The sequence below is a fragment of the Eptesicus fuscus genome, chromosome 11 (genome assembly GCF_027574615.1).
Source record: "Eptesicus fuscus isolate TK198812 chromosome 11, DD_ASM_mEF_20220401, whole genome shotgun sequence".
In the NCBI taxonomy this organism is placed as follows: Eukaryota; Metazoa; Chordata; class Mammalia; order Chiroptera; family Vespertilionidae; genus Eptesicus; species Eptesicus fuscus.
The window spans coordinates 85153472-85180381 of NC_072483.1; the positions used below are offsets into that span (position 1 = coordinate 85153472).

Sequence of the window (26910 nt, forward strand, 5' to 3'; positions counted from 1 at the left end):
GTTTGCCTGAAAGCCCCTCACTGGAGGCGCTCAGTGGGGTTTGGTTTATAAAGGGCCAGTTGCTTCGGCTTATGGAGAACTGGACTTTATGTCATTTGGTTAAACCACTTTTCCTCATTAATCTTCACTGTGCCCAGCCAGCTGGGTGACCATGGGTAATTCAGTCCCCTTCTCTTGGGCTTGGTTTCCTCATCTGTCTAGTGGGTGGTGAGATCCATGATGTGTTGGACTTGAGGGCACAGATGAACCTGGCCACATATCCATTCTCTGTTATCTCTTTGCTCAGTGAGTTTGGCCATGTTATTAAAGCCTCAGTTCTTTATCTGGGTAATAATAATAATATACATCTCAATTAGGTAACATTAGAATAATTGAGTCACACTGATGATAAGTAGCTTGCCAAAGGACACAAAGGTGTGAAGTGGTAGAACTGGCTCTAACTGGTTTGGCTAGTGGATAGAACGTCAGCCTGTGGACTGAAGGGTCCCAGGTTTGATTCTAATCAAGGGCACATGCCCAGGTTGAGGGCTTTATCCCCAGTAGCGGGATATGCAGGAGGCAGCTGATCAATGAGTCTCTCTTATCATTGATGTTTCTATCTCTCCCTCTCCCTTCCTCTCTCTGAAATCAATAAAAATAATTTAAAAATAAATGAATAAGTAAGTAAATCTATAATAATAAAAGTGTAATATGGTAATTAGACTGGACATCCTTCCGGATGAAGCTGGGGCTGCTGCTGTGAGGGCCGGGGTGGCAGTCGGGGCTGCTGCCTCAGCCCTCGGAGCCCCTTGCATGAATGTCATGCATGGGGCCTCTAGGAAATAAATAAATAAAATGGCAGACTTGTTCCCACAAGATTTACAGCCTGTTCTTAATGGCTTATCTGAGATTTTTGGCTTGGTTACAACATCCTTATCATTTTGTAGGCTGTGCCAAGAGAGGCATTTGGCTCTAGTTTAAAATTGACTTTAAAACTAGCCAAAAGATTCCTGTGTAGTTAAAATAAGTGAATTGCTTTTCCAGGAGTCAAAGAATTTCTTGAAATTATTTCTTGGGACAATAGAATGTGAGCCCTCCCAAAAAGCTCTCCCCCCAAATCCTTGTTTTTACCATACCATATACTGACTTTAATCTAAATTCAAACAACGACACCATTTTTACAATATGCTAGGTATTGTTCTCAGGCATATCAAATTACAGGTAATAAATTCATTTAATCATCATACCAATCCTATGAGGCAGGGATTATTAGGAAACTGAGATATGAAAAAGTTAAGTAAGCTGCCCACGGCTACACAGCCGGTAAATACAGAGCTGGCATTCAAGCCCAGGCAATCTGACTCTAGGATCCACACTTTGATCTACACCATTTCTCTATGTCGGTATACTCTGTAATTCTTAGTCATTTCTGCCCAATTTTCAAGTTCCCTTCGTATTTCAAATTTTCCATTTGTGCTAAAACTTTGAACTCCCACAATGGCTAAAATCCTAAGTGACAAAGAGCTAGCACCTTGTGACTCCGTTGCTCTTAGGGTGAGTATAAAAAGAAAAAGAAAATATGTTACTGTGATTAAGAGCAAGGGCCTCTGGGTCACCTAGTCAATGGGCTCCAGTCCTGACTCTATTATAAACTGAATATGAGATCTCAGTCAATTACCTGTCTTTCCTAAGCCTCAGTTTCTTCATCTGTAAAATGGAGCTACCAATATATGTTCCTTCTCAGAGTCGTTCTGCTTGAATATTAAATAGTAAGCACTAAATACTTAGGAGCTTAAAATAGGTTTCATAATACTCTTTTCTCAGGGTTTTTGTCATTATTAAATAGTATAATACATGCAATATGCTTAGCACGGTGTTGCCATAGTTTGTGTTTATCTAGATGCACAGAAACAAAGGATAGGGCTGTTTAAGGCAAAGATAACACTTTTTACTAAGGAAGTTATATGCCATGGTAACTACTCACCATGCTAGAAATTTACGATCAGATCAGCCTGTGAGGTTACTTTTGGTTACATGGGTTATGGCATCCCCTTGGGACCACAATAGTGTGCTTAGAAACATCATTCATAATAGTCCCAAGTTGAAACCAACGGAACTGTCCATGAGCAGTAGAAGAGAAACATAAATTGTGGAATTTTTATACAATAGAATGCTCCTGAACAATGAAAAAGAACTACTGATTTATGCACCAACACGGGTGAATCTCCCACACATAATGTTGATGAAAAGAAGTAAACACAGAAAAAGTCACACTCTAGTTTCTGTTTATATGAAGTGCAAAACAGGTAAACTCATCTACAGTGACCACAGTTAGAATAAGACCTTTCAGGAGGTTGCTGACCTGGGCGGGGGTGGGGGGCGGGGGGGGTGGAGGGGGTGGGACAGGAAGCTTTCTGGGGTGCTGGAAATGTTCTATATCTCCATGTGGGTAGTATTTACACAGATTGCTTGCATATGTACAACTTCATCAGACTAAAATTATTTGTGCATTTTACTTATTTTAAAGATATTTTTATTGATTTCAGAGAGGAAGGCAGAGGGAGAGAGGGATAGAAACATCAGTGATGAGCGAATCACTGAAGGGCTGCCTCCTGCACACCCTACACTGGGGATTGAGCCTGCAACCGGGGCATGTGCTCTGACTGGGAATCGAACCATAACCTCCTCGTTCATAGGTCGACGCTCAACCACTGAGCAACACCGGCCGGGCCTTATTTGTGCATTTTAAATTGCAGTTTAAGTATCCCATTAGGGTTGAGAAGCTCTGCCTTAGAATTTCAGTATTTCTCAAACCAATGGGCTGATTTAGTCTTTATCTTCAGAAGCTTCACTTTTCTGGCCAAGACCACTTACCTTCAATGATTTGATCAACATGTTTAAAGGCTTGCTCTACATTTCCTTGCTCAATTTTCTTCTCATCAGAAAGAAATGAATTATACTCTAGGGCTTGCTGCAGGGGAAAAAGAAACAAAAAAATAAGATTCTTGTTTTTACTTATTTTTCTACATTCTAATAAGCCATTCAAACCTCAGCAAAATCCCATGCTCCTGTTCTATCAGATCTTCACACACCAAGACAAGCTGAGCAATTTGGTGAGTCACAGAAATTGGGTTACAATGGATTGCAGGCATTGGTGACTACTTCGTTCTGTTCAGTGCTGGGAGGAAGAGCTGGGGGGTGTGGGGGAAACAAGGATATATAAAACACAATCCTACCCTCTGGTTCGCTGACAGTAGGCAGTTTGGTGTTAGGGGCCAACTTTGTGATGAGGTGCAGATAATAGATCAAAGAGTGGCCAAGAGGAGGTGCCTGGTGGTGCTGGGGATGCTCAGGGATGGCCTGTGTAGGTGACCTCAGGTGCTGAATTGGATATGATTAGGGCAGACAGAGAAGAGACTGAAAATCACTTGAAGTCAAGAGCACCTCATAAAGCAATAGAGGTTAAAACGCAGCTGAGGGGCCAAAATGAGAACAAGGCGAGATTGGCTGGGGAGTTTTCTATCAAGAAGCAGTTGAGCCCTGGTCAGTGTGGCTCAGTTGGTTGAGTGTCATCCAGTGCACTGATAGGTTATCGGTTCGATTCCCCGTCAGAGCACATGCCCAGGTTGCAGGCTCAATCTCCAGTAGGGAGCGCGCAGGAGGCAGCTAATCGATGTTTCTCTCTCTCCCTTCATCTCTATCTCTCTAAAACCAATAAAAACATATTTCTTAAAAAAAAGAAGCAGTTCTGCCATGGCCAGGTAGCTCAGTTGGTTAGAGCGTTGGTTTCGGGTTCGATCCCCATACAGGGCACATACAAGAATCAACCAATGAATGCATAAATAAGTGCAACAACAAATCAATGTCCCTTTGTTTGGTTTCTCTCTCTCTCCCTTCCTCTTTCTCTCTAAAAATAAACAAATAGATAGATAAATAAGCAGTTGGATGAGCTTGAAAGATGGAGTGAGGTGGGACTATGAAAGACCTTGAGTTTTATACTAAGAACCTTATCTAAGGAGACATTGTATTTTTGGTTGTTGTTTGTGTGTGTGTGTGTGTGTGTGTGTGTGTGTGTGTGTGTGTGTGTGTATTTTGTAAGGAAAAGTCATCTGGTGAACTTTGTGGCTTAGAAAATTAACATGGTAGGTAGGTATTTTGAGATAAGATGATTATTGTAGTAAATCTGACAATCAGGTGGTGAGGACTGGGCTGGAGGGTAGGAAGGGGTGTAAGTGAAAATAGAAAAAAGGAGCACATGTAAGAGGCATTTAACAGATAACTGGAAAATACTTGAACTTGGCATCTGTTTGGGAAAACAGGGGAGAATCAAAGAGGATGATGAAGACTGTACCCTACTTGGCCGGGTTTCATATTGCTTATGCATCTATCCCTCCATCACACACATTTATTGAGTACCTACTAGGGATGTAGTGCTTGGCTGGGCACCAGGGAAATAAGCATCATGGGCATGTTCTTGACCTCCTTAATAACCACAACTAAAATAAAATCACAGCTAACATGTGTTCAAAGCACCCCATGTCCCAGGCGCTTTTTTAAAGCATTTTGTTTGGATTCTCTCATTTAAACTTCATGATGACCTTTTGATGTAGGAACTTACATAGTTCCCATTTCACAGGTGAAGAAGCAGAGATACGATGCATTTAAGGAACTTGTCAAAGCTTCCATTTAACAGCCTGTTAAATGGCAGAGTCAGAATATGAATCTGAGTATTCTATCTCCAGAACTTGTGCTTAAAGCAGGAAATAGGCACGGAGTTCGAGAGGACCCAAGCTGTCACTCGGTCAATGGCAATCTGCTCTGAGTGTCACAGGGCTCTGCACTTTCTCATGGACTCGTCTTGTATGTGAAGCTGTAAGGACCTTCCTCGGGTGTTGCTTATCTATATCCTCGGGGCAGGCATTGGCAAGAGGCCATTCGAGGAGTCGTGGACACAGGAAGGAACGGGGCTCCAGGCAGGAGAATTCTTAGTATCATGTCTCAAGTTGGAGATGACACTGAATAAAGCATAGATGAAGCCCAAGTTATACTATTTTGTGACTGGAAGGGTTGGATTCTGCCAAAAGTACATCACCCTAGTCATTCTTGAAGATACAAAGCAGCTCGAATACCTCTATTGTGATAATCCGAGGTTCTATGTCTTCATAAGTGACCTTCACTTTCTTAGTGGCCTCTTTCGCATGAGCATAGGTATCAGCAGCCACGGTACAGACGATCTGACCCACGCAAATAACCTGCAGAAAAGTCACATGTTGGATGTAATTAGTTGAAACATAGAATCACTAAAAAGGATTTACTGTTCCCAAGTTCTTACATTTACCCTCTGGGTTCTTGTGAACAAAAGAAAGATTATTTCCTGGCTATGAGAATACATTTAAAACAGTGGCTTGAGTGGGACTTAGGGGGTTCAAAATTGGATGCAGAACTTGATTATGTCTGGCCTAGGACTGTCTTCAGCTACATTCCTCACTGTTCCGAAATCACTCACGGGGATCCAGCCATCCTGAAATTCCTGAAGTTCTGTTGGTTCTTTTAATGGCCGATGCTTTTATTGCTTCTGAGACTTCTATGAATTTTTTTTAGAAATCTTCCTTGAGAGTGCTTATGGTTTTTATGAGCATCTCAAAAGAGTTCCCAATTCAAAATGAGGTGGAGTCCTTGGTTCTCTGAAAGTCTTTGTGACATGGCATTTTCCACAAAGTATTTGAATCCTAAGCCACATAGAAATCACACACCTCGTTCTGTGCATAGAGAATCTCTCCCTTATGGTTATTATCTCCCGGAACATCCTCTGCTGTTATCACATCAACAACACCGGGATGTGCCAGGGCTTCTGACACATCAATTGCTCTAGGAGAGAACATGTAAAAGTACACATTAAAGTTGCAAGGGTAAGTTCAGGGTACACTATACATGATTCCGCCAACACTGGGAAAAAGTGCAATGGACTTCATAACTACATCATGGGCAATTCTCTGTGTTGGTATTCTGACTCTTGGCCATACATTTTTTTCATAACTATGCTTTAAAAATGAATGATTCCCATCCAGAAGAGGAAATACTTTTAATTGACTTACGTATACAGTAAGCTCTCAGTTTAAGTATAAAATTATTAATGCATTTCAGTAACTTTTATAAGGACAGCTTTTATTTCCTTACATGATCTTTGCATGAGCTCTGGTGCTGGTAACTACCGCCAGAAAGAGTTCTTGGGCGACAGGGGGCATGTCATCAACATACACAGCTTCCCCAGTGGCATGTTTAATGGCTGACTGGTGCATCATGGGGTGGCCGACTGGATCTTGAGGAGGTTGGTAGGGATTCACACACTGTTTATGAAAAAAAGCCCGTTATTTTACTGCCAGACATTCTCATGCGCTGCAAATTGGGTCTGTTATATTTCGATTACTTACAAGTCAAGAAAAACTACGGGCAACTGGGTATCTCTAGCTATGAGTCAGAGTTAATAAATATCCATTGAGTATTATGGTAAGGGATATATTCTTGGTTACAGGCTCTAACCACCTTCGCCTGCGGCCCTCCCCCCCCCCCCCCCCCCCACACAAGATGACATTGTTCATGCCCTCAAGATTCTACAACCTTGCTGAGGAATCAGAACACATACATTAAAATAATGTGATCAATTTCATAGAATAATAAAGAATAATTTACACAGCTAATATGGTGTAAGGCAAGCATGTCAAACTCACGACCTGCAGGCCACATGTGACCCACAAGAATATTTTTGCGGCCCAGATAATATAATGGTATGTAAGAAATGTTTTAATAAACATTTTGTAACTTAATTTTTATAATATCCTGTTATACATAATTATTAATGACGAACTACAACGTTTGCTAATGACTGATGACTATAATTGTGTTGCATTCATTTCCCTTATACGCAGGCGCACCATTTCTCTCCACTAATACTAGTGGCGAATATTTTAGCAGCTGATTGCCACGTCATTAGTCTTGGACTGACTTGTTTGGTGTGCACAACAGGAAATATTTCACTTTGAAGAACAAGAAAAATAGGCTTATTCACATTACGCTTATTAATTTGCAGTTATTCAGTGCCTGGTAAGTTAATATTCAAGAAGAAATATTAATTTTTATTAAAATGTTCTATTATTTTATGTTAACAATTACTCATTTATTTCAGCCCTTTGTATGCAGTGTGTCTCTATCGAAATAAACTTACGTTTCCATGAAAATTGAAGCTTTTGTTTTTTTGCGGCCCACATAAACTTAAACCTTGTTTATTTGGCCCGTGTTAGCCTTTGAGTTTGATATGCTTGGTGTAAGGAAAACAGTTTCCTGGGAGGTTCAAGGTGGCTCTAATTAAGCAGGGAGGATTTTCTAGAAGCTGTAAATGTTGAGTGATGTTTTAAAAAAAGGACCAACAGTGGCCAAGAAAAGGAGGAAATTTTAAGTAAGACAGATGGAAATAGTGAAGAAGAGAGATTCAAAATCAAATTCCTTGTGTAGTCTTGAGTAAAAACATAAAAGCTAAAACCATGAAAGCAAGTTGTGTGTGGGTGACAATGGGTCACATCAGCTGGTTTCAGTAGACTTTATCTTTACATGTAACAAAATATGGCTGTTGAAAAGGGGGAAATACATGTGTAATGCATACATCTGAATGAATAAACCTATTAGAAAACAGAAACCCTACCCACCAACCTGGAACATCTGAAGTCCTTGGGGTGTTCCTATGGGGAAATTGTCTACAGCACTCATGAAATTTTCTGGGATATCAGGAAACTTCTGGGGATCCTAAAAATAAGATTATTTGACATTTAATTTTACAATCTGAGTGACTAGCTTGGAAAAACATGTAGAAATATTTCAGTTATTAGATGCAAGTTCTGCGGGGAGAGCCTTGAGCTTCAAGTTCCCTAGACTGGCAGCAGTTATTTGAAGAATAACTACATCTACTTATGTGAATGTTATTTCCAGGAATTGAAGATTTCCCTTCATGACCAGGTCTCCTTTTTGAACGAGTGGAATATGTATATACTTCTACATGGATCTGTGCTTTCAAATCCAAGCCAACCTCCTGAAACAACTGAGGGAGTAGGCAAAGATCACTTGTGAGTTATCTACAAGGATGTCCAATTACAGACTATTTGTGCTAGTGAAGAAACTAGAATTAAACTAAACTCCCCAAAACAAGGAAATGGCTACACAAATTATGGTATATCCATAAGATACAATATTCTACAGTCATTAAAAATAATTTTGTAGAAGTATACTTATTGACATTGAAAAATGCTCATGTAACACAAGTGAAAAAAATTGTGTATAGTATGATCACATTTTTTTCAATTTAAAAATATAAAAGTATGTATTCATATGTTAATTGTAGGATTACTGGATTAGAGTTGATTATTTTTTAAATTTTGCTTCTCTGCATTTTGAAAACTTCTATAATGATAGAATATATAACATAATAAAACATGTAATATTTTAGAGAATATATGATAATATGTAATGGATATAAAATAAAATGTATATTTAATAGGTTATATATAATAATATATTAGGTATATACTGATTAGATATTAATATACTGAAGATATTATGTAACACACTAGAGGCCTGGCACACAAAATTCATGTGTGGGTACGGTCCCTAGGCCTGGTCTGCAATCTTCACCAGCTGCTGGCAGCTGGACCCACCCCCTGCTGCCACACACCCCCAGTTCCCCATTCTCCATCAGCTGATCGGGGCCTGCCAACCAGGGGGGTGGGGGGCGTTCCAAGAGGTTGGCCGTTCCTTCCCACTTGCCGGCTCCACCCATGCTGCAGGTTGCTCTTTGTGTTTGGGGCGACTGGCGGAGGCCTTGGCCTGGCATCAGCTGCGTCCCCCACCACCCACCCCTGGTTCCCCGTTCGTCATCGGGTGATCAGAGCCTGCCGGCCAGCCAGGGAAAGGGACCGAGAGGTGGTCAGTGCGCCTCATAGTGACTGGTCGAGTGGTCTTTCTGGTCTTTCCGCCCTTAGGGTCAATTTGCATATTACCCTTTTATTATATAGGATAATAGGATATATAATAAAACATAATAGAATATGATAATACTAATGATAATGTTAATAAAATGATAATAAAAAGGGCTAGCTGAACTAAGAGAGTGAAATTCTCAGGCATAAAAGAAATGTGGGTATAGTCATTTATCTGCCAATTTTGAGTCAGTTCATGAGTTATTAAGAGGACACTCAGTTATGGGCCATATTTTGAGAAACTGCTATGGAAGTCATTTTAAATGAGGCTAGAAAAGAAAAAAATAGTTAATAAAAAATTAGAAACAATCTAAATGTCTAAAAATAAGGAATAAACCAAATAATCTTTCCATAAACATGACATGCAAACTTATGTCATAATGTCACTGAAAAATATTTAATGGCTTTGAGAGATGTTTATATTACAAAGTGAAATAAGCAACCAGTTCTTATTGGTGTATATATGTGACATATATACATACACATCCATAAAGAAGGTTTTAGAAGGATACATACCAAAATATTAATAGTGGCTAGCTATGGTGATAGGATTACAAATGGTTTTTTCCTCTTTTCTGGCTTATTCACATTTTTTAAATATTAAAGTTGGGTTATTAAAAATTTTTTTCTTAAAATAAGGAAGAGATGTTATGATTTACTTACTGAAGTTTTTTTTTGTGACTGAAGGTCAACTTGCAAGCATATTAGTATTAGTTATACAAATTATAGGGCAAATAGAATACCAAGATTGTCCCCTTCTCAGCCCAATAGTGAAGGAGAACAGAAGGAGAGGAATAAAGAAGGGCGAGGAGGGCCCCATACTCAGGACCCTTGGTGGACATCAAAACCAGGCAGGGAAAGCCCTTTTCTGTGCAAACTCCCACTCAGAATGTCAAGGTGCCCAGAGACTCAGAGAAGTCATTTACCATTTTATTCAGTCCTCGCCTCACTTTGAGGTAGAATTTGAAGAGTAAGCTGATGATGAGGGTTCGCTTATATTCTACCATGCCACCCTCAGCTCCTGGCGGAATGTAAATCTCATCCAGGACCAACCGGCACGCATCGCTCAGCATTTGGTCATCCCATTGTCTAGTAGGAAAGAATGCAAATATTTCACAGAAGAGGCAAAGACGCACTAAACTGATAGAACAAGGGAAGGTGGAGAGCAATCTGTATCCATCTTTGAAGTCAACACAAAATGTCCTTAAATGTTTCATCTGCTTTATTTAGAATCTGATGCAGTGAGAGAAACATCAATGTGAGGGAGAAACATGACCTATTGCCTCCTGAATGTGCCCCGACTGGGGATCAAACCCATAACCTAGGTATGTACCCTGACTGGGAATTGAGCCACAACCTTTTGGTGTATGGGATGACACTTCCACCAACCAAGCCACCCAGCCAGAGTGTGACAGGAATTTTTAAGATCTATTCTCTTAACAAGTTTTAAATATATAATACAGTATTATTAACTACTAGAGGCCCAGTGCATGAATTTGTGGGGTCCCTCGGCCTGGCCTGTGGGATAAGGCTGAAACCAGCTCTCTGATTTCCCCTGAGGGATCCCAGATTGCGAGAGGGTGCAGGCCAGGCCGAGGGACCCCATGGGTGCACGATAGGGGCCAGGGAGGGACTTGGGAGGTTGGCCAGTGGGGTAGGGACTGCAAGAGGGCTCTAGGATGTGTCCGGCCCATCTCACTCAGTCCCAATCATCCAGACTTCATCAGCAAGCTAGCCTACCAGTCAGAGTGTCTGCCTCCTGGTGGTCAGTGCACGTCATAGAGAGTAGTTGAGCGGCCTTAGCATATCATTAGCATATTATGCTTTGATTGGTTGAATGGACGACTGGACGACCAGACACTTAGCATATTAGGCTTTTAATATATAGGATAGGCACTATGCTACACACTGAATTCCCATGAATTATTCATTTTATAGCTGGAAGTTTGTGCTTTTTAACCCCCTTCTTCCATTTGTGCCTTCTTTCCCTCTGCCCCCCACCCCCGCATCCCACCAGGTGCAACCATCAATCTGTTCTCTGTATTGAGAGTGATGAGAGAAAGGCCATTTAACCTTTTGGAATATTTCATCTTCTTTATGTGGTTTAAAGAAATTTTTAGATATTTTAGGACACAGTATTAGAAATGTTTACTTACTTTCTAGGTTAAATGAAAGTGAAAATTTGAAGGTTATACCTACTTTTATTAATTTGTGCAGTAATCTTATTACAGAAACACAATAAAAGAATTACTGTACCTTGAAATATGTTGGTTTGGGGTGACTTTTATTTTCCTTATCCTTTTTTTTGCAGCAATTAAATTTTTTAAATGAATATATAGCTATATTTTATAATCAGAAAAAAGTCTCTAAGTGCTATTTTCATTAAAATATTAAAGTAGGAAGGCCTGGGTTCTGTGTTCCGGACGTGCTGTGACCTACCTCCCAATGAGCTGCTTGCAGGTTTGGTTTGCAGAGACCACAGTGGGGCCAACACGCCCATAGAATATTTTAAGGTCCTTGATTGTGTCTGTGCCATCTTCAAACTTGACACTCATCCCGGCATTGACAATGGCAAAGGCATTCTCCTGGCGTTGGGCCAGCCGCAGTCCCGACACAAAGTGCCACTGGAGGGATAAGGACACATATGCAATACCTTACTCAATAAAGAAAAAATAAATAAAAACACTCAGAAAGGTTCGTGCTTGTCTCTACTGTGTGACAAACAGGGCACTTAGGTGATTATTAATAATAAAAAGGACCCTGGGAATGGACTGGAATTCTCACTGTTACTAACTGTAGTGCTGATGGTATGTGAGCACTGGCCCATGTGTTTTACATATGTTAATATTTAATCCTCACAGTAACTGTACTCATTTCCAATTTACTGATGAGGAAACTGAGAGGTTCCGTAACTTACACAAGGTCACATAGTAAGTGGCAGAGCTGGTGTTCAAACCCAAGCCGTCTGGCTTCAGAGTCTATGTTGATCTACTTTCAACTCCAAATCACCACTCTTGGCTTCGGGCAAATGACTTAAACTGGGTCTTAATTTTCTTTAAAATGAGAAGGTTGGGTTTGATCAGATGGTGCCTCAAGAGATGAGGGGGAGGATCAAGAGGTGGAGTGTCTCTCAGAGCAAGGTAAACTCTTAATGAAAGAGTTTTAACTCTTGCCCTAACCAGTTTGGCTCAGTGGATAGAGCATCGGCCTTCGGACTGAAAGGTCCCAGGTTCGATTCTGGTCAAGGGGGCATGTACCTTGGTTGTGTGCACATCCCCAGTAGGGGGCATGCAGGAGGCAGCTGGTCAATGTTTCTAACTCTCTCTCCCTCTCCTTTCCCCTCTGTAAAAAACTTAATAAAATATTAAAAAAAAAAGTTTTAACTCTTTCATTAAGAGTTTACCTTTAAATTCTTCCATTAAGAGTTTACCTTTAAACTCTTTCATTCAGAGTTTACCTTGCTTGAAAGTCTCCTGAGGTGGTTGTCTGCTAGAACATGCACAAACTACCTGGTGAAGCAATAGATATGGGGCTCCAGCTCCCATGCAGTCTCATGCCATGGGGCTCCTCCAGCTGCCATTGACCCCAATCCCCATCCTCATGCTGTTCTCCCACCTGGAATGACCAGCCCCTTCTCTCCACTGACCTATGCTTTCCTTCCCTTTTGAACAACACCAGGGGAGGGCTCTCCCCATCACAGGAACCACTCCAGCTTTTTTGTCCACTCATTTCCTGTTTCCTATCTCAAGCCCTTCCTCTGAGATTTAGAGACCTTGGAAGACAGGACACTATGTTTTATACATTCACATGGTGTCTCCTGGATGTAGCCCATGCCTGGCTTTAAATTGTATTTAAAGTATTTGGTTAACAAATGTTGGTTGACTTGGAAGTACTTTATGATAATGAACTTTCAGTTCACCAGGAGGTTATATTGGTGATAGTTTGCCTCAGTCTTGGCTAAAATGCATATTTATCTGAAACCGAAAAATTCAGCTGCTCACACAAAAGGCTCTCCTTTTTGCAGAGAGAAGGCCCACAGAAATGTTTTTCTTTTAATTTCTTTAAAAAAACGAAAGAAAAAATGAATATAATAACAATGAATATATAACACTGGGTTATATTCATCTTTGTAATAACATTAGAGGCCTGATGCACAAAATTCGTGCAAGAGTAGGCCTTCCTTCCCCCAGCTGCCGGCACCGGCTTCCCTTGCAGCCCCAGCTTCATCCTGAAGGTTGTCTGGAAGGTCATCTGGTCTAATTAGCATATTATGCTTTTGTTATATAGGATGGTAATTGATTTTATTTCATACTTTATGAACAAAGAGACCCAGGAAGGCAAAAATGCCTAAGGTCCACAAAAGCCCAAGATGGGCCTGATAGGAAAGCAAATGAAATGGTCATCGAGAAATCTGGCCCTTCCTGAGCACAGCCCAATCGTCTCCCTGCAGCTGTTGGTTGGAAAAGGAGATGGCACCATCCCCTGGAGTCTGTCTGAGGCTCCTGCACAGGGTTCAGGGTGAGCAGGGTGTCCCTGGGTGGGCAGCGGGTCAGGAGTCCTTACCTGTGTAGAGTGGGGAATGTAAACAGATAACACAATCTCTTCCGACTTAAGGTCCACTTCAGGCAATCTCTCAAGGAAATGGCCGTCTAAAGGAATCTGCCGTTCTCCTTCTATCAGAGAAATCACCTTGATTAGAATGCACGTGTCCAATTGGAGAATACCCAGCCAGAGTGCAGGCTGGGGGCCAGACCATTTGGGTTCTAGCTTCAGGTTCCACGCTATGTCACCTTAAGCAAGTCACAGAACCTTTGGGGCTTCTGGCTCCTCATCATCGGAATGAAAGGGTTGGGCCAGATAAGCTGAAAAGGCTATACGGAAACAACCCAGTTTCCCAAGTGGGAAATGGGTAGAAACCTGAGGTCCCGAGGAGGTCTGGAGAGGTTAGATGACCTGTCCAAAGTGCTCGAGGCGGGACTAGTGGCAAGGTGGGGTGCCTCAGATATAGCTTCTTTTCTTTAAGCAGTTTGCCCTACTTTCTTATTTGATTCACCATATTTTTTAAATGTGATTTTAATCAAAGAGAGGGTTGCAACAATAGTTCTATGAATAATATGCATTGCTTTTATTTCGTTAACTACAATATTTTCCCTTGGCAAGGATTAAACCGGCTGTGAATAAAGAGAGAAGTAATGAGTCATGTGCCCCACAAAGTCGATTTCATTTAAAATAAAAAGTCCTAGAAGAAAAATTCCACCTTTAGAAAACTCTGAAATTGAATATGCCATAAAACTTGAGATGTACCTCAGACATTTTTTGATAACTGCTTTTGGACTGTGCATGAATGTGACCAAACAGCTGAGAAAAATTATCTGGTGCAATAACTTATCTATGAGATATAGAATATCTAGAGAACAGGATAATTGATCTCAGCTTCATCCTTATGTTTGAGGGGAATGTAGCTATCACCTATATGTATTTGGTAAGTCAAAGTTGGTTATGCTTGGGTTCCCACATCATAGTTCATGGGAGGAGCTACCTGACAGTTATAATTATAAAACAGAATACTTAAACATTGGTCTCTTACCTTTAGATATCAGTTTGATGGTAGCATTTCCTGCTGCTAAAATTGGATTTAGGTCAGAAAAATTCGGCCTGCTCACCACATGTCCTCCTAAAGTCTAAATAAATAAAGGTGACATTTTTTTTTTTTTTTTAGTTACACTTAGCTATTTAACAGGTAAGCAATTATCCACGCAGGGATCTTGTGTTAGCTTTTAATTTTCTTCTTTGCTTCATAGAAAGATCTGGCAGACCTTTGGGGCAGTGAAGTAGATTCGGGCAACATACAGGGCAAGATTCCCACCCCTGACTCCATTCAGTCTCATTGCCTGAGAAAATAATCCTTTCCCATGTGTTACGAGGAGACAGCTCTCTTTGGGAATTGGCCCTAGAGTGAGCGTTCTGTAACACAGGGGAAGATGGAGACTGCAGCCTGAGGAAACTAGAACGCGGAAATGGAACTCCTTTTCTAAGTGTTTGCGGTGCTGCTGTGCAATAGAATTCTTCCCTCTCTCCCAAACCGTCAATAATGGGACATCTGAAGGGAGCTAAGAAGGCAAGACGATGAGAGGAAGTCATGGTCCAGAAAAAGGGATAGAAGATGCCTACGGTGAAAACATATGGTGGATTTTGAGAATCAACAGAAATGGAGCCAGAGACAACTAGGAAAAATGTGCCCCCCTCCCAGCCCCACTGAACTACTCACCGTGTGTGGAATGGGTAGTGGTTTGAACCAATTTTCTCTTAAATCTCAGATAATAAGGAAACCGCTGAAGCTAGATAACTGGGGGAATGTCCAAGACTTGACATTTAGGATACACATGTTTGGGAGCTGACCTCATCGAAAAGCTCTAAGAGGAGAACCATCCATAAGAGAGTGTTTCAGAAGGCAGGCTCTTGTTTACTAAACCTTGGATAAGACACCTTTCACAGACTGTCAGAACCGGGCCGGATCTTAGAGACAGGCCATTGGGTTGAACCTTAATTTTTACTTTTAATTTCAGAGAGGAAGGGAGAGGGAGAGAGGGATAGAAGCATCAATGATGAGAGAGAATCATTGATCAGCTGCCTTCTGCACGCCCCCTACTGGGGATCGAGCCTGAAACCCAGGCATGTGCTCTGACCAGGAATCGAACTGTGACCTCCTGGTTCATAAGTCGGTGCTTAACCACCGAGCCACGCCAGCCGGGCTTAATTTTTACAATGGAGAAACAGTGGCTTAAAGTGGTTTCTCCAAGATCATGCCACTCACAGGTGACAGGCTGAGATTAGAATTTGGGCATCTTCAGATTCCAGGAGCATAATCTTGTTATATAATATGCTGCTTCTCACTCTGGGCATCCACATGCATCCAATGTGATCCCTCTCACTCTGGGCTCTCTCTCTCATTCACACACACAAAATTAAATTTGACCTTAATTTTCATGTAACTTCAAAGTTACGCACTCACACTCACGTTGCAGAGATTTATTCAACAGCGACTTGTTGGATTTCCTCTTCAGAGTAATGTTTGCTCAACTGAACAGAAGTGTACGGCTGTCTGTACCTATGGCTCATTTCCTATGACACTAGAGAACTTACCGCCATACTCCTGATCTGGACTCCGGCAAGCGTCCTCAGATGCGTCAGGAGGGCACGGTAGGTCTTAGTCTTCTCCTTTGGTTGCTCCGAAACGATGAAATGTAAGGTATCATTCAGCTGGGCGAGGCTGTAGCCCGCACCAATTGTCACCCCTGAAAGTAAACCACAGGAATGGAACCTTTAAGTAAAAAGACACCTGGGCTGCATGGAAGCCACCTTTCAAATAGATCTTCTCTTTTCACATTAACTTAGAATGACATAAACCAAAGATCAAGATCATTTCTGTCAATTTGCATTATTCCCAAATAGTAGGTACCAAATTCTTTTTCTCAGTCATGTATACAGTCATATGTGCCATATATGCTAATGTATGTCAGTCACAGATATTTGAAATTTATTAGTTTATTTCCAATTTAGTGTTTTTCAGAATGTATTGATCAAATATAAAATTTGCAGCCAAGACTTTATAAGATTTTTAAAAGCTCAGTAAGCCCATGTGGGAATTGACCTGCACATTCGCGTTGCCCACTTGTTTTCCTTCCACAGCCATCACTTCCTGCTGTTCCCTCATCAGAACGAGAACAGACACCCACCTGTGCCTCGGGCCGGTTTCATGCAGGTGAACTCACAGGGGATGCTTTGAGTAGTGATGTCATCTGGTTTAGGTATTCTTAAGTGGGCAATACTGCCCCCAAGGGGGTGAAAAAAACTTTTTTTTTTTTAATGTATAAAGTGCTGATCTATATCTATACTAATAAAAGGGTAATATGCTAATTAGACTGGGAGACCTTCCGGACATCCTTCTGGACAAAGCCATGGTGGCGGGGCTGAAGCAGAGGCAGTTAGGAGTGATCAGGCCAGGAGGGGAGGGCAGTTGGGGGTGATCAGGCTGGCGGGGGGTGCAGTTGAGGGCGAGAACGCTGGCATGGGGGCAATTGGGGGCAAGCAGGCCGGCAGGCAGAGTGGTTAGGGGCGATCAGGCAGGCAAGCAGGTGAGCAGTTAGGAGCCCGCAGTCCCGAATTGTGAGAGGGATGTCCCTGTGGGATCGGGCCTAGACTGGCAGTCGGACATCCCCCGAGGGGTCCCAGATTGGAGAGGGTATAGGCCTAGTTGAGGGACACCCCCCTTGTGCACGAATTTCATGCACCAGGCCATTAGTACTGTACATAAAAAGATACATTGTCTCTGTGGTTTTAGATTTCATGGAGGGATGATTAGAGAAAAAAATTTTATTGCCCCTTTGAGAGGCAGCAATAAAGAGATTGAGAAACATTGGTTTCGATTCTGCAAGCTCTACCTCCCCAACCCTTGCCCCTCCCCCCTCACTAAGTACTTCCACAACCTTCCTTCCCACCGCCTCCTCTATCAGCCTGGTTCCTCCCTGCTCCACCTCTTCCTGGGAGTGTAAAAGGTGAAAAGAATGAATGGGCAGACTGACTTCAGATTAGCAGGTCATAGGGGAAGCAGTCAATTTTCCGTTTGATTGCTGTTTACTCACTGGGGAGAACCCTATTTTACATAGCATTTTTAGCTCCTATAACGTGTTCTCCATTCAGATGCTGAGCTTTGGTAATGGACGGTGGGATATGTTTCTCAGGCAGCCTTATTTGGTGCCATGTAGAAAGAGTACTTGACTGAGAGTAAGAAGACATGGGATCTAGTCCTGACTTAACCAAGTGATAGCTGTGCAAAGTTGGGAAGTTATTTCAGCCTTTAACGCTACAAATCCTTTAGGAGAACAGAGATACCAAGGCTACCTGCTATGTATACCTCCCAGGGTTGTGAGGATAAAGAGAAATGAGATATGAAAGCACTTGCTAAATTGTGAAAAGAACGTGAAATAAATAAGGTTATTGTTCATAGCTAAAATTTTGTAGTCTAGGTTGTGTGTGTGTGTGTGTGGGGGTGTATGTGTGTGTATGTGTGAATATATGTGCGTGTAGATGAGCCTTAAACAAATTTGTGAATCAGAAAGTAATGTCTAGCGGGCTCAGTTGGTTAGAGCATTGTCCCGAACAACAACAGGTTGTGGGTTCAAATCCTGGTCAAGGCACATAGCTGAGTTTTGGGTTAGATCTCCTGTCCGGGCGTGTGTTTCTCTCTCTCTCTCTCTCTCTCTCTCTCTCTCTCTCTCTCTCTCTCTTTCTCCCCCTAATAAATAAAAACAGCCCGGCAGTGTGGCTCAGAAGTTTAGTGTCAATCAGGAGATCACGGTTTGATTCGTATGCTGGGGTTGCAGGCTCGAACTCCAGTAGGGGGCATGCAGGAGGCAGCTAATTAATGATCCGGTCTCATTGATGTTTCTATATTTCCCTCTCCCTTTCTCCCTCTGAAATCAATAAAAACATATAAAAATATTTAAAAAACAAAACAAAAAACATTTCCTCAGGTGAAGGAAAAAAAGAAAAGAATGTCTAGCAAGACGCTTTCCTACCGGCCAGCCAATGTCTTAAGTCTTCTTATTCAGTCAGTCTCCCCGTACCTGGCTGAACTACGTGGCATCTTCCCACCATTATGGCTCCTATGACAATGCAGTCCTCAGTGACACAGCTGAGGGGAGTGCATTAGTTTGAAAAAGCTCACAGAAACAGAGTAGATGCTCAATAAGCATTTCTGAATGAATAAATGAGGTCAGCAGATATTCTATGAAGTGCTCAAATCAGCCCATTGAATATAATGAACAGTCCACCAACAGCCAATCATTACATCTTATTTAAAAAAAAGAAGGTGCGTACCATTGTCTGTGCTGTCCACAAAATACAGTTCTGGAAGCCCAAATGGAGATATGAAAACTGGATGGAATTCATCTTTGAATTTAATGCCGGGTCCTTAAGGAGAAAAGCAATTAGGAAAGGAAGTCAATGGGTGTTACTAGATGTTGCCTACAGATAATCAGGAGGGAAAATGGTGACAAAAATGACATTTGCAAAACAAAGCAACAAAGCATTCTAGTGGCAGAGGCGTCCATTAGTAAAGATGAATTGCATTTAGGAGGAGTTTAAAGAGACACCGGAGTTTGGGTTACCTAAAGAACATACTTTAAAACACCCACCCACTGTGGTGTTCCCCATGACCAGGGGGGCCTTGGGGTAGTTGGCTTTCAGCTCCAGGAGGTCGTTGAGGGTCACAGGGGTCATCCAGGTGGTCCTTTCCCCTTGAAACGTCAGCCTTCTCTTGCTTGGATCTTCCGCCATCCTCTGCAGAGAAGCAAAGCCACAGACTCTCAGGTGAGGCTGCTGGGCTGCATGCCATGAGGATATACACTGCTCTGGGTGTCCAAATGGCCCACTGGCCATGTTAGCTTTCTGATGAGACCTAACTTCTAACGAACAGGAAAGGGTGGCTTTGTTTGAGACTAGATTTGTAAGTTTTGTGTGGGCACCATGGCATTAAACATCATAATAGGTGTCTGCCCGTCAATGCCTGCATGTAGAGTAGAGCAGACCTTGTTTGGAAGTAAGTGTGTGAAGAGGAGGCCGCATGGTATGATGAGTGTCTAAACGGCCCAGCTTCTCACTCTAGTTCTGTCCCAAGAGTGACTCAGAGGGGCCTCATTTTGGGGATTAGGTGTTGGTTTTTTTTAGGATAAAAATTGCTTATAGGTCAAGTTACCCTTGAAAAACATCCCTTAAATCCGTGGTCGGCAAACTGTGGCTCATGAGCCACATGTGGTTCTTTGGCCCTTGAGTGTGGCTATTTCACAAAATACCATGGCCTGGGCGAGTCTATTTTGAAGAAGTGGGGTTAGACGAAGTTTAAGTTTAAAAAATTTGTCTCTCAAAAGAAATTTCAATTGTTGTACTGCTGATATTTGGCTCTGTTGACTAATGAGTTTGCTGACCACTGCCTTAAATCATCCAACAGGTATAGTATATGTGGATGTTTTTATAACTCTGTATTTATACACATGTGTATCTACATCAACATGTATGCATATAATCGCAAAATACTAGGCGTGTCCCTGTTCTCACACTCTGAGGGGTGTGGAGGAACTGAGACTCTGAGAAGCCAGTAGAATTATATCCCTTATCTCATGCTCTCTCCAGGGCATAGAATGATGGGCCTATCGCACTGTTTATATTCTCTCTCTCTCTCTCTCTCTCTCTCTCCCACCTGAGTTGAAATCACAGAGAATTGTAAGAATAATTTAATCCCATCATAATAAGTATCATTTGAATCTTACTTTACCAGTTTTACAAAATGCCTTAAACGTATCTCACAGAGTAACTGTGTGACATTGGGTACGTCACCTACAAGCTCTGAGCTCAGACCCTTCAACGGAGCGGGTGGGACCAAAGCACCTCTGAGGTCCTGGCAGCCCCACGCCTCTAAACTATCTGCTTCAAATTATTTACAATGGAGCTGAACAAGTTCCTGAAAAGGGGTTATTATAGTGGACACAATTCCAACTTCTAATGTCTAAAGCTCGGTAATGCCACAGATTACCGGATAATACAAAAGGCTTATACCACATTATGTTATGAAATAACAAAAGTAAAGTGTCTTACTATCAGTTCAGGAGGGAATATAGGTTCCTGGGATGGATCCAAGGGCTGGAATTCGTCTTCATTATACAGTTTGGTACATATCTCGACAAAACAAAATAAAATACAAGTGGAATTTCAGAGTTACTGGGAGATGCACAGGAGCCTCTAACTGTGGGACTTCAGAGTTAGGGCCTGACCCTCTGACACTTCAGGCACAAAGGGTGGGTGCCAGAGCCCAGGGTGTCCCCAGTGGGATTCTCCCCACATTCGGAGGACCACGACGGAGCCCCTGGCAGCTTTACTCAGCTCAGGCTGGCTCTTTGGGTGTCAGGAGTTGGGTTTTAAGCTTCTGTGCTGGGTCTCAAGTGTTATTTGCAGATACGTACTTGTCATGAGCATAAAGAGGCACCCCTGCTTATATTGCCTGATTGGGGGTGAGAGGGTGGGTAAACCCAGATTAGCACAGAAAGTTGCAATGCTTCTGATGGAGGACAGCCTTCTGTGGTGATTGGCCTCATGAAAGTCAAGGGCCTGCCCATTTGGGGGACTTTTGAAGGCTATATATGCCCTGAATTTACTGAAAAGAGTAGAAAACGTGAATACATTTGGATCTACGTGGGTATTTTTCAGTCAAACCCAAATGCAGGGGAAATGCACCAATACTTACCTTTTCCTGTCCCTTCACAGAAGACCTTTCTTCTTGATCCATGCAACATTTTCCCGATCCTTTCATCTGACAGACAGTTGATGCCTTTGGAAGGAATGCAGTTTAAAACAAAATCATTGGTTGATTCTTTAAATTCTAACCCGAGTACCAGGCAGTGCCCAGGCCCCACAGGAGGAGGTCATAGAGTGTGTCCTTGCCCTCAGGACTCTGTAATGGGCTGGGGTGGGGAACAAGGCATTCAATCACTGAACAGCTAGAGAAATGGCAGGAACACGAACATGGTAGGGTCTTGTTATGGTCTCTCTCAAGTCTCGGGGGAGGATGAAGAGAGTTAGAGGGATGTTTGTTCAGCAGTTAAGGCTTCCCACTAAAAGCGAGGTAAATGGAGTGTAGTTGTAAGGTGGTAACTTAAAACAAAACAAAATGAAAAGGCTCTTTTTCTGTGTAAGGGTCAGACAGCGTGGACCTTTAATGAAGCCGTGGGAAGGCAGACTGCCTTGAAGACCTGCTACGTACATATCTAAAGAAACGGAAAACCCGAGTTTATTTGCATGTTAGTGTAGCTATTCTGGTTATTTGGATAATTTAAGTCCCAGACCATTTGAGCTTAATTTTCAGGACCTTTCGTGCAGAACCCAAGGAGTGTTTTGGGCCTGAGTCCACTGGTCAGGGACTGCAACTTGCAGGTGGATCATTTCATTCCTGTCTGCCCTTGTCATGTACAGACACAGCCTGCATCTGTGGCCGTTCACAGGCCACTAGTGTGACTTCATACATGGAGACAAGGAGACCTGGGTTCTAGCTCCTGCTTTAGCACATACTAGCTGGGTTGAGTTTGTTAAATTAGGAAAATGAAACAGGTTCCAAAGAGGTTTGTTAGATTAAATTTGCAATAGGTGTGCACAGTTTTTGACACTAAGAAGAGCGAAAGTGGTGGCTTATATTTTTAGTCAAGTCTCGGGGGAGGACTTGGGTAAGGTCATTTCCTGCAGAGTTAAGAAGGGATTTGGATTTTGTGACCACACTATGCACAATAAAGGAACTAACTGTAAATGTCTGAATGTGGGGACCCAGAGTGAGTGAGACAGCAATACCTATCATTATATAGATTTCACCTCCAGGAAAATAATTACATAGTATTGGGTTGAATCACATGAAGTTGTTGTTTTCATGGGTCAAAAATGGTGGAATATTGGCAATTCATATGGTTCAATTTAAATAGTATTTTACTCAGGATTTAAAATAAACTAGCCTGTAGCTTTGTAAAAGCTTTTTGAATTCTTCAGTACTGGCCTAACAGTAGTTTCTTTTTTAAAAAAATTTAGAATTTGGAATTAACTATTAACTGGGTTCCTCTGTGTGACTTGTATACCTTGAGTTGTTCTGGTCAATCAAAATTATATATAATTAATTTTTGCCATAAAAAAATGGGTGCTGGTAAAACACCTAACTGAGACCTTGTCTGTTGAAAGTATGTCTCCTCTTTAGGATCATAGGATACTGCGCTGTCCAGTTACTGCAACTCCATGCACTCATTCCCATCATGTCTTTCCAGGTTTATTCTTCTTAAGCCTCCTCTGTGTCTTCCCTTCATGCTCACTAATTCTCTTTCACACATGTTCCTTCAAAGCTTATAGACATGGCATAGAGGATATACTGAGCTTTTAATAATTTTGCTTTTCAATAGATGCAAACTCTATTGAAGAAAATGAAATATAGATTAAGAAACAATTAAATCAGTTGAAAAAATTTCTATACATATTCTTTATTTTAACTTACCATGCAGAAAGTATTTCCACTTTCTATAATTGGTCGGTATCCAGTACAGCGACACAAATTACCTGATTAAGAAGAGATCAATTTTTAACAAATGATATAGAAATATATTGCATATTTGTGCTTCATGTTTTCAGTGGAAAGTTATAATAGCAATTAAATTCTTTTCTTTTTTCCTAGCTTCCTTCCTTCCTTCCTTCCTTCCTTCCTTCCTTCCTTCCTTCCTCCCTCCCTCCCTCCCTCCCTCCCTCCCTCCCTTCCTTCCCTTCCTTCCTTCCTTCCTTCCTTCCTTCCTTCCTTCCTTCCTTCCTTCCTTCCTTCTTTTTTGCTTCCCAAACCAGCAAAATCACTCTTTGGAACAGAGATGTTCTTCAAAAATAGATCTTGTACCAGACTTTATAACATAGTCTCATAGTGGTCGCTATGTGAAATACAGGCATAGAATCTGGGAGGAAATACTCCATTGCTATAAGATTGTGTATATTAAAAAAAAAAAAAAAAAAGCAAGAAAAATCACAATATATCTGATTTTTCAAAACTCTATATACCTCATTAGTGTGGGTTATTTCACTGAACAAAGATTATCTATTGTTCAAATTTATTCAGGCTTGGTTAAAATTATAATTGAAACCATAGGCTAAAGTTTTAGTACTTAGTGAGAATCTGGAAAAATTTGAGTAAAGAAGTTGTTGAGCCAAAACCGGTTTGGCTCAGTGGATAGAGCGTCGGTCTGCGGACTGAAGGGTCCCAGGTTCGATTCCGGTCAAGGGCATGTACATTGGTTGCGGGCACATCCCCAGTGGGGGGTGTGCAGGAGGCAGCTGGTCGATGTTTCTCTCTCATCGATGTTTCTAGCTTTTTATCCCTCTCCCTTCCTCTCTGTAAAAAATAAATAAAATATATTAAAAAAAAAAAGTTGTTGAGAGACAAGGAAAACTATTAGAGGATATTTCCATATCAGTTACCATAAAATTTATGTTGAATTTTAACTTTGTTTTAGTCTACATCTTTTCATCATAAAACTGAATTTCTGTCTAGGTCTTTTTATTGAAAGGGACCAAGACCTTTCTTATAATTTTCAGAGATTTGCTCCTACAGCTTTCTCTTAAGAACTAGTGACCAGTTACTTTGAAACTAGCTATGTTTGTTACAGAAGACTACATTTGATAACATGACATGCTCTCTTTTTTTTTGTAGAAAATTGTGTTTGTTCACTTAAACTTGACAGCTATTTGTTATAGAAAATTGAATTCATGCCTTAACCAGTTTGGCTCAGTGGATAGAGCATCGGCCTGCAGACTAAAGGGTCCCAGGTTCAATTCCAGTCAAGGGCATGTACCTTGGTTGCACGCACATCCCCAGTAGGGAGTGTGCAGGAGGCAGCTGATCAATATTTATCTCTCACCGATGTTTCTAACTCTCTATCCCTCTCCCTTCCTCTCTGTAAAAAATCAGTAAAATATATTAAAAAAAAGAAAATTGCATTCATCACCAAGCTTATTATGATAAGTAATTGCTATCTATGACCTCTTTGATCTTATAATAAACCCAACCAGAACATAAAACTGTAAAGTATCTGAAAGCCTATTCTCTTTGTAAAATTAATATAAGTAAGTAGAATTCATGAATGATCCTAACAGATTAATTTACAAATTAACAACTAAATCTTGTTCTTCGATACTGCCCAGATTTCCACTTTTAGGAAAGATTCTATTGAAAGTGTTGTAAACAGCCCATCTGAATGGCTTTGCAGAAGGACAATGGGCTCTATTAAGGGGGAAAGTTTTGTGATAAAACCAATATAGCCCCAGTTCTTGGCCTCTCTACTGACAAAATGAAGGCAGCACTTCCTGGAAAGGACTTGGGTGAAGAGAGGTAGTAAAGAGGAAGCCCAAAGCTGAGCCACAACTTCTCTCCATGGAGGAGACCTCCTTCTCTAGTTACTTGGTCCATTCCTATCTTAGGTCTTGCCTGCAGAAGGCCAAGAAGGCTCACCTCCAAGAGCTTCCATTATTTGCTCAGGGGTCGGCTCTGGGTGGTTCCTCAGCAGCGTGTAGATGGACATCGCCATCCCTGGGCTGCAGAAGCCACACTGTGTGCCATGGCACTTGGCAAGTCTTTCCTAGGAGGAAAGGGTACATTATTTATGCATTAAGCCTTTGGGTTTCTTATCCTGGACAGGAAATAAAAGAGAGTGAGAAATAACAATTTACTTCATCCATTCTATACAAACAATCTATGCCATGAAGATGTTGATGGGAGACGTGACTCTGGGTTCCTCTGTGTGACTCTGTCCCACGTGTCCCTTGCATGGTGCTCAACCAGCTGGCTCAACATTTTTCAAACAGCACACCCCCTGAGATGAAAGCCACATAGTTCAACTATGGCTAAACTTAAAGGACAGATATTCGATAATATTTTAATAACTATATATGGTGTCAGGTGGATACTAGACCTATTGGGGAGAAGTCAAGCATAGTATTTACTTACTCCATCATCTTGAGGGGAACTTTGGAAGTTAAATAAATGTCTATCCATTATGCTGTACACCTGAAACTGATATACTATTGAATATCAAGTGTAATTGAAAAAAAATAATGATGTTAATGCAACCATGGCATATGTAACCATTTTTAAAAAAGGACACTGCTCTAATGCTAAAGGGAAATGTGGCTGTGTGGTTTCAGATGTGGAATATAAAATGTGGCTGTAAATGTGGTGGTCAATCTTAACAACTGGGTCTCTGGGGAAAAAATCCCTGATTTGTAGTTTCTACCAATTTCAGTTGTGCAGATATTTCCTATAGGGCTGGTGTCAGGCTTCCGATGTGATGTCCTTGAATGCGGATCTGGTGAGAGATGTACAGTGGCATACCATTCTTTGGCATTTCCACCAAGTAGATATAATAGACAAATAATCTTAAGGGTATAAACAACAGTAAATGTAGTGAAATAATTAACAGATGATGAATGATGATATTTATTACCTTTGTTTTTATCATTACTCATTTAATTGTAAGTTTGTATAGTTTCATTGTTAATAATGGCTGTGTTTAAAGAATGGCTCACAAAATTCCCGAAAGTTTAACAATCAGCTCTCACAAGCCAGTATGAGCCTATTCCAGGGCACTACTGAACAAATCCAGCATATGTACTATCAATATTTGAGAGAGACTTCTGGTCAAGACGGTGGAGTAGGAAAATGCTGTGCTTGGCTTTTCCCATGACCACATCAAAATTATAATCACATTATAAACCAGCCATCACTGAAAACCACCTGAAGACTAGCTGAATGGAATTCCTACAACTAAGGATTTAAAGAAGAGGCCACATAGTGATTGGTAGGAGAGGCAAAGACACAAAACAGGCTGATCCAACACCCACCTATGATGGTTAAGAACAGGGTGGGGTACCTTGGCTGTGGAGGGAGCAAGGGATCCCAGACTCATATCCAGAGTACCAGTTGCCAGAAAGAGGAGTCTTTACAATACTTGGCTGTGAAAATCAGCAGGGGTTCTGTCTGAGTGAGACGGAGAAGTGCTGGAGACCCAGGCACCCTCTTAAAGTGCCTGAGCACAGATTTACTTACCCACAAACATTTGCCCCAAGTTCCAGCAAAGGGATAGCAGCTTGAAAAGTGCCAGGGACATAAGAGCACCTGAATCATCTGGCTTCAGATGAGGGCTGGAGGGGCGGCTCTCTCTTGAACAGAAATACTGGAGTGCACACCATTGTTCCCTGGTTGAGCTCTCCTCCCACATAGCCATCTGGTGGACACCATTGTTCCTATGTTGAGCCCTTTTCCTGCCCGGCCTGCTGGTGCAGATAGTTCCAA

At 41.6% G+C, this 26910-nt stretch overlaps 1 protein-coding gene across 2 annotated transcripts in view; it reads right to left on the reverse strand.

The window, feature by feature from the left end:
* Positions 1–26910, reverse strand: part of LOC103290551 (aldehyde oxidase 4-like) — a 67506-nt gene that overhangs the window by 26836 nt on the left and 13760 nt on the right. The window contains exons 5-21 of one of the 2 annotated variants that reach the window (XM_054722946.1): positions 25072–25198; positions 23080–23141; positions 21301–21384; positions 20655–20735; positions 19199–19343; positions 18882–18974; positions 17501–17503; positions 16146–16297; positions 14590–14683; positions 13566–13675; positions 11442–11626; positions 9929–10091; positions 7684–7776; positions 6157–6326; positions 5733–5847; positions 5109–5231; positions 2854–2950 (exon numbers count right to left, since the gene is read on the reverse strand). In XM_054722946.1, coding sequence (XP_054578921.1) covers positions 2854–2950; positions 5109–5231; positions 5733–5847; positions 6157–6326; positions 7684–7776; positions 9929–10091; positions 11442–11626; positions 13566–13675; positions 14590–14683; positions 16146–16297; positions 17501–17503; positions 18882–18974; positions 19199–19343; positions 20655–20735; positions 21301–21384; positions 23080–23141; positions 25072–25198 — 1897 coding nt within the window. The remainder of the gene's footprint in view (positions 1–2853; positions 2951–5108; positions 5232–5732; positions 5848–6156; positions 6327–7683; positions 7777–9928; positions 10092–11441; positions 11627–13565; positions 13676–14589; positions 14684–16145; positions 16298–17500; positions 17504–18881; positions 18975–19198; positions 19344–20654; positions 20736–21300; positions 21385–23079; positions 23142–25071; positions 25199–26910) is intronic. The other variant, XM_008146476.3, reaches the window with a different exon arrangement.